The 11,780-nt window shown below is 44.2% G+C and overlaps 1 protein-coding gene across 1 annotated transcript in view; it reads right to left on the bottom strand.

Moving 5' to 3' along the window:
- Window positions 1-11,017, bottom strand: part of ptk7b (protein tyrosine kinase 7b) — a 77,094-nt gene extending 66,077 nt beyond the window's left edge. The window contains exon 1 of the mRNA XM_047603289.1: window positions 10,245-11,017. Coding sequence (XP_047459245.1) covers window positions 10,245-10,350 — 106 coding nt within the window. The 5' untranslated portion in view covers window positions 10,351-11,017. The remainder of the gene's footprint in view (window positions 1-10,244) is intronic.
- Between the last annotated feature and the right edge of the window lie 763 nt (window positions 11,018-11,780).

The raw sequence follows: 11,780 nt of genomic DNA on the forward strand, positions 1-11,780 counted from the left end.
TTTATGCGTCTGCATTAATTTGATGCCGTAGCCATGGCGACAGCGCCAGAAGAGCATGCGCAGTAGCAGCATGCTCAGTAGGTGTACCTTCCCAGTAGGAATGGGTGATAAATTTTGCCATTCTGGTGACGACGATGACATTTTTTTGACTCAACCTGTTGCTACGTTCTGTCTTGAGAGCCACACCAACATGGCTCTTGGGTGACATTTACTAATTATAGTCAAATAAGCTGCTTAACTCCAGGTTTATGTGGCGCTTATCACACAGAATGGACCAACTATGACTATATTTACCGTCATACTCCAGCTTCAGGTGGTGGGATAAATTTGTTGTGTTGCCATCCTTAGCCACTACCGCAGCCATTAGCTCGTTCCACATCCACCTTATGATGTCAGGACCAGTTATTATTGATGAGGAGCCTACGTGGTCTATGTCCCGCTGCACTCTAGAAGAACCTTCAGGGTCTTTTAGGAAAAATGTGCAAAATATTATCAGGCCCCTCTGGTTTCAGCGAGACTTTCTTTTAAAAAGCTTTAAACTCAATACTTTTGGTGGCTGCACAAACCAAACCAACGTTCCCCAAAATTAGAATGGGGCCTCATGCAGGAAAAAAAAGGAGGGGGGAAAATCTATTCTTCAGAACTTCAGCTGCTTCAAGTAGAGACAGAATGGAAAAAAATATGGGAATTCAAGTGATTTATTTATAGAAAAAGTTTTATTCAAATGTGGTGTTTGCCAGCGGATATCTCCTTGCAGATATTCAGTAACGTTACACTTGTTATGTTCATGTAAAGCAATCCCTTAAAAAAAAAAAAGAATACATGAATCAGATTTGCCCCTCTAGACTTTTTATTCTTGGCGCTGGGGAAAATCCTTTTAAAAGTGTTTTTCAGAACCGTGGAGAATTCTCCGTGGAAGGAAAACCCAAAATAAACATGAGCGATGCCTTAAACAGACTGGACAGTTTTTATGAAACGTAATGTGGAACACACACAAATCAATTTTAATAGAGAAAAAAAAACAAGAGAAGAAACCTAAATGAATCACATCAGTGTCCACAATATAAAAATAAATAAATATGCGGCGAGGACAAACGGAGGGAAGGAAGACAAACAGGAAGAAGGTTCCTGCAGCAGATGCTGCTGGACTTAACACCAGCGGGAAAAACAGGTCAACAAACGAAGAGTTAAAAACTACCCCCTGACGTGACACTTAGCTGTCAGACATTATTGAGGTAGATGCGGGATGAAAGCTGGAGAACCAGAGTAGCGTGAACAGATTTGGGAGAGGAAAGACTGTCTGTTTATTCCCCAAAGCAGCCGTCTGAAATATAACAACCGTGAGCTTATTTCTGCTCCGTAGCTGTCAGGAGAATCTCTTTCCAGACATCGCACAGAGAGGCAAGAGTTTTAACCGAAGCCCTCCTCGCTCTGCTAACCTACTCACTTATTCTACCCGCGCTGTGCCATCCCTCTGTCGGAGCTGATTTAAAAAAATAAAAAAAACACAGAAGTCAAGCTCAAACAGACTCGGAGGGAGGTTCAGATAGAGGACAGCGGAAAGGAGGACAGGGTTTTCTAAAGGGATTCGCTTCTTGGTGTAGTTGGTGAAACTGGATCGAGCAGAGGAAAACGAAGATGAGTGTCGGTGGAGCAGCAGCAGCAGCAGCAGAGAGCAAATTAGATGAAACTGGGGAGGCTGGTGAGCTTGTTTAATATAATTAAAACCCACAGAAAATAACAATGCTTGTTGTGTAATGAGCTTCTCTCTGTGGTAGCAATTAGTCTCTGCTAATACAGAACAATGCAGGCCATAATGTGCTGATGCTGCGCGCGTGCACAGGCGGCAGGAGAGGAGACGCACGCACATCAAACACGGCAGCAGATCTCTGGTCAGCGGAGGCTTCGCTCGCTAATTAAATGGCCAGTAAGTATATGTAGTGAATATCTGGCTCCGTGATTACAGTGTAAAACAAGCTACTGAGTGAATACTAGAGATGATCCCATTAAATTTTCTTTTTGTGCTTCCGATTCAATCACGATCGTTTAATAATGAACATCAGCCGATTCAGTCGTGTATAAATAGAACCAGGCTTGACAGTGCAATAAGGTTATTTTAAAGCTTTTTAGAGCAAAAACAACTTGAGCTGTGCGGCCTTAATAAAATAAATAACCAACTAACAGTCCCAGCATTTAAAAAAAAATGCCCGACCGGCCTCAATATCCCGATCAACATGATCAGACCAGGACCAGGCATCTGTCAACCAACCAACTGACCGGGAGACTTCACCAATATTTATTCACTCTTTCAATCCGTCTTACTCCTTCAGGTAAAAACCATTTGGTTAGACACCAATCAGCCATAACATTATGACCTATTATTGTGTAGGTCTCCCTTGTTCCGCCATAACAGTTGCGACTCATCAGAGAATGGACATAGGTCTTTGTGTCAGTGTCAGGCTGCATCCTCCTTCCGTCCATTAGTGTCATTGTTATGGGGTCGGGGGGGTCTAGTCTGGTCTGGTCTAGGTGGGTGGTACAGGTCTAAGTAACATGCACACGAATGGCAGCACATACAGCAGAACATTGAATTGTCACAACACGGCCGACGTTATTTACTTCTCCCGTCAGTGGTTTTAATGTTGTGACTGATCAGTGTATATATTTGTGAGGGTGCATGTGACCAAATGACTCCATGCAAAAGCCACTGGTTTCCAGTTGTAGATGTAAACAGAGCCGATGACTGGTTAAAGAAATTAGTTTTTCCACCATTGAGCAGTTTGATTTGCAGGCTAGGATGGGTTTTTTTTTTTTTTTCTCAGTTGGTCGGAAATGAAAACATAAATGATCTAAAAAAACAAAAACTTTGTTTCCACACAGACCACTTCAGTGGAAAACTAAGCCCGAATGGATCCCATCATTCCGAGAAATGGCCAACTACAAAAAACGCAACATTAAAAAAGAGGAGAAGGAGGAAAAAGTAAAATTGGACAAATTACACTTAGTGTAAGCAAAGCCAGATTGGGAGAGCGCTATTTTTTGACTACCAACAGTTTAAATGATATTATTGCCTAACAACTGTTTTCAGTTTGCAGAGAGTCAGTCTTAATCCGCCGTGCAGCCCGGATCTGCCAACATTTCTTCAGGTTGATTTCAAATACAGAAGAAAGCCCTAATTGAGACATCCTCAAAGTCTCCATCCTCATGTTTCTTTCAGGAACAATATCAAAGAATAATACTTCCTAGAAACGCAGTCGCGGTGAGAAATTCCTCTCCGCGAGAACAGCTGAAAAGATACATCTCTGCTCCGAGGCCTGCGAGCGTTGTGGTGCTTGGTTCGCATCCAAAATGTATGAGAGAGGATTCAAAGGAACCAGGAAGCTCTAAAACATTCACAAGCCTCCCGCGCCAAGAGCCGTTCAAGCTGCCCCGGCGTCGGTCGTGCATCGAGCCGGATCCCGTCATGTGCGGCAAATCCCGGCCGCGCAGGTTTGCTCAGGTACCGGGACCGGGAGGTTAAAGCCGTACACGCTGCCATGGAGACGGAGCGGGCCCTCCTGTGGCCTTTGAGCTCGGCTGCAAAACCGCGATAGAAAGATGAAGCAAAGCTGAAGCCAACACAGAGCACGTGAAAAGACATGCAAAAAAAAAAAAAACATGTCCTTATCAGGCGAACCCCCCGTCCCTCTGCAGGGTCACTTGTAACCAGCTGACCCCATTCATCCGAACATCAAACGGAGCCTTTCTCATTAAACACTCGTGGCCTCGTCGGCCTGTTTAAATTTGCTGGTGATCCAGGGAGGAGCTCGGGGCTGATTGAGGGCTGCCTGACGCTGCTCCGCCTGTGGCCTGTTGCTACGATGAGTTCATTCAGCCCTCAGGACACAAAGAGTTAATTTCTGTTGGGATTATGCAACGGCGTGCCAGACGCCTTTCTCCTCTCCTGCCCTCCTTTCTTCCCTCCTCCCCCCCTTCAAACGGACTCGAGCCAAATTAGGCATTCCTTCACGTTTCAATCAGATGCATTTGAATACTGTGGCAGCGCCGCACATGCTCCGGCACCAACGTGGGAACAAAACAGGGGTTTTTTTGAGAGGTTTTTTTTTTTTCTTTTTTCACACTCTGAGGATTTTCCTTTACCAGAGCCTCTCATCTACCCTGCAGGGGGAAAGTTGTAGTAAGGATTTACAACTGTCTGATTGGGTCGTATCTACGGCGTCGAGCTAGTAAAAACAGCTGTCTTTCATTCTTAACGTAGGTGGTGGAGGTTGAAGACGGTCAGAGATCAGCGCAAACGAACTAGACAAGATTGTTTTATTAGATTACTCCGATCTTCCGCGTTTTTCCTTGGATCCGAGCTGTAAACCGAGCTGAAAGAAATTTAAACCGTGTATCTCTAATATTACAAGACAGGATTTTATGTCTCTCTAAGCAGCAGCAGCTGTTTCGTGAATTTGTCGCGGCGACCGTGAGATAAACAGCGGAAAAACAGAATTCATTAAAGGATTATCTTATCTTGTATAACAGGAATGTGTGATGGGAGCTTTTTGATCGGCCTCTGTAGACACAAGATCAAGGTGAACTGCGGCGGAGTCCTGGTCTTTTTCATGCTGGATCATGTACATTGTGTTAAACTGATTGATAAAACTCACCACTGGTGCCTTTATTTGAACTATTATTTGTTTTATTTATAAAAAATGGAAGCGGTTTGTGAAAGATACCCATGGAGATGCTTTCAGGTGTCCCCAAAGATTGTAACTTCAAATGTGCACATGTACGACCAAGGACTACGGATAGGCACCGATCAGAACCGGTTCCAACTGGTTCAATTCATTGACGTCATTAGCATTCATGCTCATGGATTCCCCGTATCGATCCTTTTCGTTCTGAATCTTTATGTCCCAGTCCAGCGCAACATGCAACTTATGCAGCACCGTAATTTCAATCAGGGGCGGGAACCCCACCAACAATCTGAAGCATTTGTCGACGACGCACGGCGTTAAATACCAAGAGTTCCATGTGTTTGTCTCAGCAGAGCAGCGCTAGTCAGTATCCAGAGACCAATTTCATATTTGTTTAATTACACAAACCCTTATCTTTTGTTTAGAAACCTCGATAAAATTGCTTTTGCTTACACAAAACCACTAATGCTTACTTTTTCTAAACCAAGGAACTGATAAGGGAATCTGATCAATAAGCAGAATCGATAATGGCATCAAGGTATCAAAACACTGAAACAACTTTTGAATTAGTTGCTTTTGAATTAGTCGCTTTCTTAAGACGCTTATTGAGCAATTAAATGTTTGGTTTAGGAAGAGTTCGGGACTCCGCGTGCAGACTATCCCTCTGCAGCATGGGAAAAAGTAATTAGAAACACCATAGAAGAAGGGGGGAAAAAAGCCGTGGGTGCACGCTAACCACTCCTCCAGCCCAGACCGGAGACAGAGCTGCGGAGGCACCGAGTCCATAGATCCTTCCAGACGGAGGGGCTGGCAACCACGAGGGGCAACAGACCAGCTACAACGAAAAAGCAGGAAAAGGGAGACGGAGATGTACGAGGGCTGATTCCAATCACAACCACTGGGTCCTACAGCAGAGCCAGCGAAACCACAAACACGTGAACCGGCGCGCATGCACTCCATCACACTGCAGTTTGAGCACACGGGTCATTAGGTGCAGAAATCATCATTTAAAGCGAGCAGCTCGGGTCCACGCAGCAAACCAAATAAACAGCAACTACTGTTTATTTGGTTTTATCGATCACACGGAGCCGACGGGGGCCTCAAAGAGGTCATTACGAAGTTTGGTTATTTTCCAGTCGGAGAAAAACAAAAACGGAAATCGTCAGGCGGATTCCGTCTTCCTGCAGAAATCAGCAGGTACGCTGCCTACATGCACATACCAAAGGTTTAATGTCAGCGCCTGGAAAATATTAACCGACGCAGAATCTTATAATCTCCCACATCCATCGTTTTCCCATTTTTTTTTTTCTCCCTTTAATTCCTCCCTCGGGCTGCGGAAGGTGTTGATTTTGGCAACAAATGATCCATTACTTCAAAACGACTCCACTCAACGCGCTTCAGAAAAGCTGGCGAGAAACTGAAAAGAAAATGAACGATGCATTTTTTTGTTCTCCACCAATTTATTTTTTTTCTCATAGGAAATATAACCACAACAAAAGAAAAATTAAGAGCGAGAAGAAAGGTGGAACCGTTGTTTTCTCTCAATGTGCACCCAAGCGTCGAGGTAACACACATTCGCGAAATCGCTGTGACAGTGTCGCGCAAGACCAATTCAGCCACATGTGCGTCTTCCCTCCTAAAGCCTTAAAGAGGCCCCCCTGTCTGATTCTTCAACATCCTCAAAGTTGGCAGACCCGGATCAGTTTCAGGGTCACGGGTTCGGGGAGGACGGAAAACCCGAGATGACGAGGGCGCATCAATTTAGAAATGACAAGGAGCCCATATATGAGAGGGTGGGCAGCCATGACTGTAACCTCTGAAAGAGTGCAAGAAGATCCTCCCCTGGGAAAAGAGCACTCCATAATGGAGTGAGAGCAAACGGTGCATACTGTCCAGGCAAAAAAAAAAAAAAAAAAAAAAGAGAAGACTCTCAAGTTCAAAAGAACCTGAATAAACACAGTCTGATAAATGACCAGAAACAAGAGCCGTAAAGGGTCTTGAGAAACCCTCCCTTCCCCCATTCATCCCACAACTTACAACCGGTCAAATTATCTGATGAGCACAAACATCAGCGAGGACCCAATCCTGTTATTTAACTCTGGTCATGCCTCTACCTTAAAAATAGGATTTCTAACGTGTGTGCTTAGGTTAACATTTAACATTGAAAGACTTAAACATGTCTTTCAATGTCTGCTACTTCTGTTTAAAATTCATTAATGACCAATTTAAAGTAGTTTCACTTAGGTTTTAAACCCCGTGTCAACGCCTCAGTGCGCGACTCAAACATGTCTTTCAATGTCTGCTACTTCTGTGGAAACCATAGCAACAGAAACGGAGTAGCCTTCAACAACTAGGAACAGAAAGAAACATATGATGAAAAAAAGAACCTTGGTTACAGATGTTGAATCCAGGAGTTACAAATGTAACACAGGTTCTATGAAGTCATTCTCTCCCGGTTAGGAAGAAACAGGACCAAAGAAGCATCCAAGCAAAGTAATGCTACAGATAAATAAAAAAAAAATGTAGCCAGAGGGATACAGCCTTTCCATTACCCTTAGAAAACCCAAATATCGCAATAAACAACTGGTAATGGAAACACCTACAATTCGACCACCGAGATACTCCGCTGTGTGATTCCTCTCACTGCCAGTAGGGGGAGATTAATGCTCTGCGCTGTAGCTTTAATTTAGACAACAGAAACTTCCTGGTAATACTGTGTTAACATCCAGCCCCTACACAAACTACACTCTACAAAAAATACTAAAGCTACAACCCCCTCCCTCACGCTACTTTACCCAGAAGAAAAATAAAGACAGCTTAAAGTGGTACGGATAAAAGATATAGCGTGTCAAAGCACTGGTGTAGGAGATTAGATGTTGGTAATGGGCCGCACAGATGTTCATACAATATCCACAACCCTGCAGCACAGTAACACACACGCAAGATCAGAGGGGAAGAAGCAGAACATAAGAAGACAGAGACGCCTTAAGAAAACAAATCATCTCATACAATATGAGAAATATAAGTATGTTAACTGCAGTTTAGCACATACGCAAAAGCAATCTTCACGCTGTACTGCACATGAGCCATCAAACCTAAATCTATCAATGTATATTGTCCAGAACAGCAAAGCAAAACCACTGTGCATGCACCACCTCAAGACAAATTCGGCCTCACGCAACATATTCCAGTTTATTCAGTCCGCATCCTTTCATCCCCTATGAATACGAGCATTCAGAGAATCGGGACCAAGCGCGCAGCTCAACATCCTGCGGGCACAGCAGGGTTAATAGGAGCGTATGGATTTTAAAAATGAAGCGGCGGCAGGTGGGTAAAAAAAAAAAAAAAAAAAAAAAAAACACCTCCTGAAAAAAGCCCTGCTCTGATCGTCTTTGTGGACCTCCTATTAGAAGCAGGGAAACCACCACATGGGTCGATTCTTTACACAGACCATGGTGTGTACCTCCGAGTGAAACAAACACTGTCTTTTTTTTTCTTTTTTTGACAGAACAACAAATCAATTACACAAATCTAATAATATGCGCCGTGGTTTTCTTCTCCTGCAGTTCAGTTACATTGTGTTGTGTTGCACAGTCGGTTATGAAACGAATAACAGATGCAAGAAAACAAAAGTCTGGAAAGATATTTGATTTTTTTTTTTACATTTTTTTTGCAGAGGCATCCAAATTATTAATGTGCAAAGAGAGTTGAAATGCAGATCTCCTCCAGCTGCCCGTGAGGATGAGACTGAGAGAGATGAAAGACGAGGGTCTGAGGAGAGAGGAGCGCGTGAGGATGCTACTTAAGCATTTTCACATCTATCTCAGCTTCTCTGAAATAAGCTCAGTCATTTTTTTTTTCCTCCCTCGCATGAATATTTCAGGTCTGACTGAAACAGAGTGGCTAAGGGAATGAAAAACCATCCAGGCTGTAGGCAAATAGGTACGCCGAGAGGCTCCGCATTAACATGACGGACATGACCTCCACAAGAGACCTCTGTTTACTCTAAGAGCTCCCACGTTAATAGCCGGCTGCAAATAGACGACGCCGGGAAAATCAAAGAGCGGAGGGGAACGCTTGAAAATTGTTTTTAGAAGTTAAAAATAAAAACGGGTAAATATTTGACCACAATGCCCAGATGCAGCAGATCACAGAGCCTGGGCTTGGTGTGGATGGCTTCATGTGGGAATACAGTCACCGTTTCTCATTTTTGTGGCGTTTTGGGGGGTTTTTTTTTAGAAGAAGAAGAAGATTCATATAAAAATAGGCCATTCCTAAAGCCGTCGTGACACTACCTGGCTCTACTCATACATGTTATAAACACAAACCCAATAGCTGCCTCCTTCTCCCCTGCTGCCTGCGCACAGAGGACACATTCATCTCAAAGTGGGCACCATGAGGCGACCGGAGAGGAAGGGAAGGGAAGGAGGGAGGGAGAGCAGACGCCACTTCAACTTATAGGGTTTTTTTTTTTTTTTTTTAGCCACTTCGACTTTCGCTGAAGACAAACACAATCTGCGGTGATCAGATAAAACTGACTCGGTTTTGACATGATGAGCGGTGAGTTAATGAGCCTGATCCCTGGCAGGATAAGAGCATTCCTCGCACAAACCAGGAGGGATCTCTCCTCGGCTTTCTCTGGAGCCGAGGTTGTGAACTTTGAGAGGATTCGGCGGTGTGGGAGGCCGTACGATCAATGTTCATTTCTCATTTTTTTCTTTACGTATATATATATATATATATTTTCCAGCTCTCGTTCTTGTGGGAAAAATCTCAGGCGAGGCATCATCGCTCGACACCCTCACACACGAACAGCACCTCGTAGCAAAATAAATATATAAATAAATAAAGCGTGCCAGAGTGGAGCTCTTGGAGGCGGTTCAGACATGCAAACATAGTTATGAATATGATAATCCAAAGTGGCGTATCCTGTGGATGTGTAGCGTGAGGCTGGGAGTTCACTCATGGGAATACGTAATGACAAGGAAGGGCTGCTTCAGTGACACACAGAAACTAAATATCATCCCATCATCGCCCCAACTCCACATCTGAAACGTAATCGCTGTGGAAATGGGGGATAAGATGAGTAATCTTTTTACATTTTTTTTTTTTTTCCTTTTTCTAAAAAGGGAGTATTTACATATTCTTTTTGAGTTCTGGTAATTGAATCCAGGAGCTTTCTACCATTTCAGAGCAGAAAATTCCAGTTGTTGTTGTTTTTACCCCCAAACTGGGGCCAATGGGGAGGAGGGGGGGAGGGGTGACCCCCACCACCACCACCACTACCCCCTTCTCTTAACTACTGAGCCCCTTTCCAAACAAAATGCGCCCCTGAAGTTTTTAACCACATACAAATGTGGAAATTAACCAAACAAGCCTTAACTTTCTCCTCCAGTAGTTTTCCTGATCTCACAATCATAGAATAATAAGTTGAACCAGCAATAAACACGGGGGTCAATGTCGAGGTCAGTGGATGTCTGTTATTTCTACCTTTTTGTCTTGATTTGCAGCATCTGAATTAAAAAAAGGTAAGTCCGAAAAAAAAGCGTTTTTGGTACCAACCTTGGAGGCAGATGAAGCCGACGGCGAGCATCGTATCCACTGGGGCTTTTCTCCGGTTACCGCTGCCTTCCCTCCGCCGGGTCTCGCCGCCTCCTGGTGGGTCCATGACCGCCCTGTGGTGCTCTTGCTCCGCGGCTCCCCAACACTTTTTTTTTTGTTGTTGTTGTTTCTTCCCCCCTCTCCGGCTCCGGCGGCTACCGTGGAGCCGTAGCGCGTAAAGAAAAAGCAAACAAACTGGGGAAGCGTCGAAGAGGTCCGTGCGTCACGGCGTGCGTACAGGTAAAGTACAAACCCGTCGCCCCGAGAAGCTCCTCCGCCGGGAGGGAGGAGGAGGAGAAGGAGAAGGAGGAAAGGCCGAGACGGTCCGCTCACCTGGCTCTTGTTGTGGAGACTAGCGAGAACGAGGCAGGAGAAACATGTGGGACGAACGCAGCTCCGGTTCACAGGCCGGCCACGCGCGCGCACACACACACTACACTACGCTATACTACACTACAATGCAATACAATACACACACACACACGGTCGGCTTGTTCAACACGGAGAAGAGAAGCCCCCGCGGAAAGTTTCACGCTCGGTTCGAACTTCCAGGTGCAGCGCAATTCAGGAGTGAATTCAGGCTCCGGTGGTTCATTACAAGTCCGGTCTGTGTGAGCCGCTGTCTGCCTGCGTCCAGAGCCGGAGCGCCTCAGTCCTCCACAAGAGTGAGTTTGGCTCCGCGGTGTTTCCAAGTTGGCTTCCTCCCACTCCTCGCCTGGGAGTTTTTTTTTTTTTTTTTTTTTTTTTACACCAGCATCAAGTGGGCAGGTCGGTGCAGGTGAGATCCGGTTTGGACTTCAAAGTAAAAGACGTGGAGCGAGCGTTTTACAGCTGCTTGTATACTAACTTTTATTTTTTATTTATTTTATTTAACTAAAATACTCGATTCATTTCTGTCTTTTGTGTTTTATCTTTTTTCCCATCTATTTCCGGTTTATTTAAATATTTACTTTACGGTTATGTTTTCATTTTAACACAGCAAACACCATTGAGATAAACACCCTAAATAATATGCGTGTATATGTAGCCTACCGCCCACTTTAAGTTTACATTTTCAGTCTACAGTTTATATTTTATTTTATCTCAGGTATACACACACACACACTTATAAACTGCGTGCGTTATGGGTAATTATTACTGTTTTTATTGTATTACTTTTTCTTTTTTTTCTCCACTGGATGCAGGTAGAACAATACGTTTGACTGTACTATGTTTAACTGCCTGTGGAAAATAATCACCAATAATGAAAAAATATCTTATTTATTTTATCTTATTTAGTTATTTCATGATTACCTTATTCTATATTTTAGATCATTAGATTGATAATTTATTTTGAAGCCACAGCCCATCCCTGTTTCCACATGTGTGTTTACGGTGGCTTGACGCGTTATTCCCTTGTCTCCATACCCACCTACCGCGCCGCTTCCGGTGGCCGTGCCTGACCCGGGATAAAGAATACAACAGTGCGACCCCCTGGTTCAACCTGATCACTGTTCC

This window comes from Mugil cephalus, chromosome 13, assembly GCF_022458985.1.
Source record: "Mugil cephalus isolate CIBA_MC_2020 chromosome 13, CIBA_Mcephalus_1.1, whole genome shotgun sequence".
NCBI lineage: Eukaryota > Metazoa > Chordata > Actinopteri > Mugiliformes > Mugilidae > Mugil > Mugil cephalus.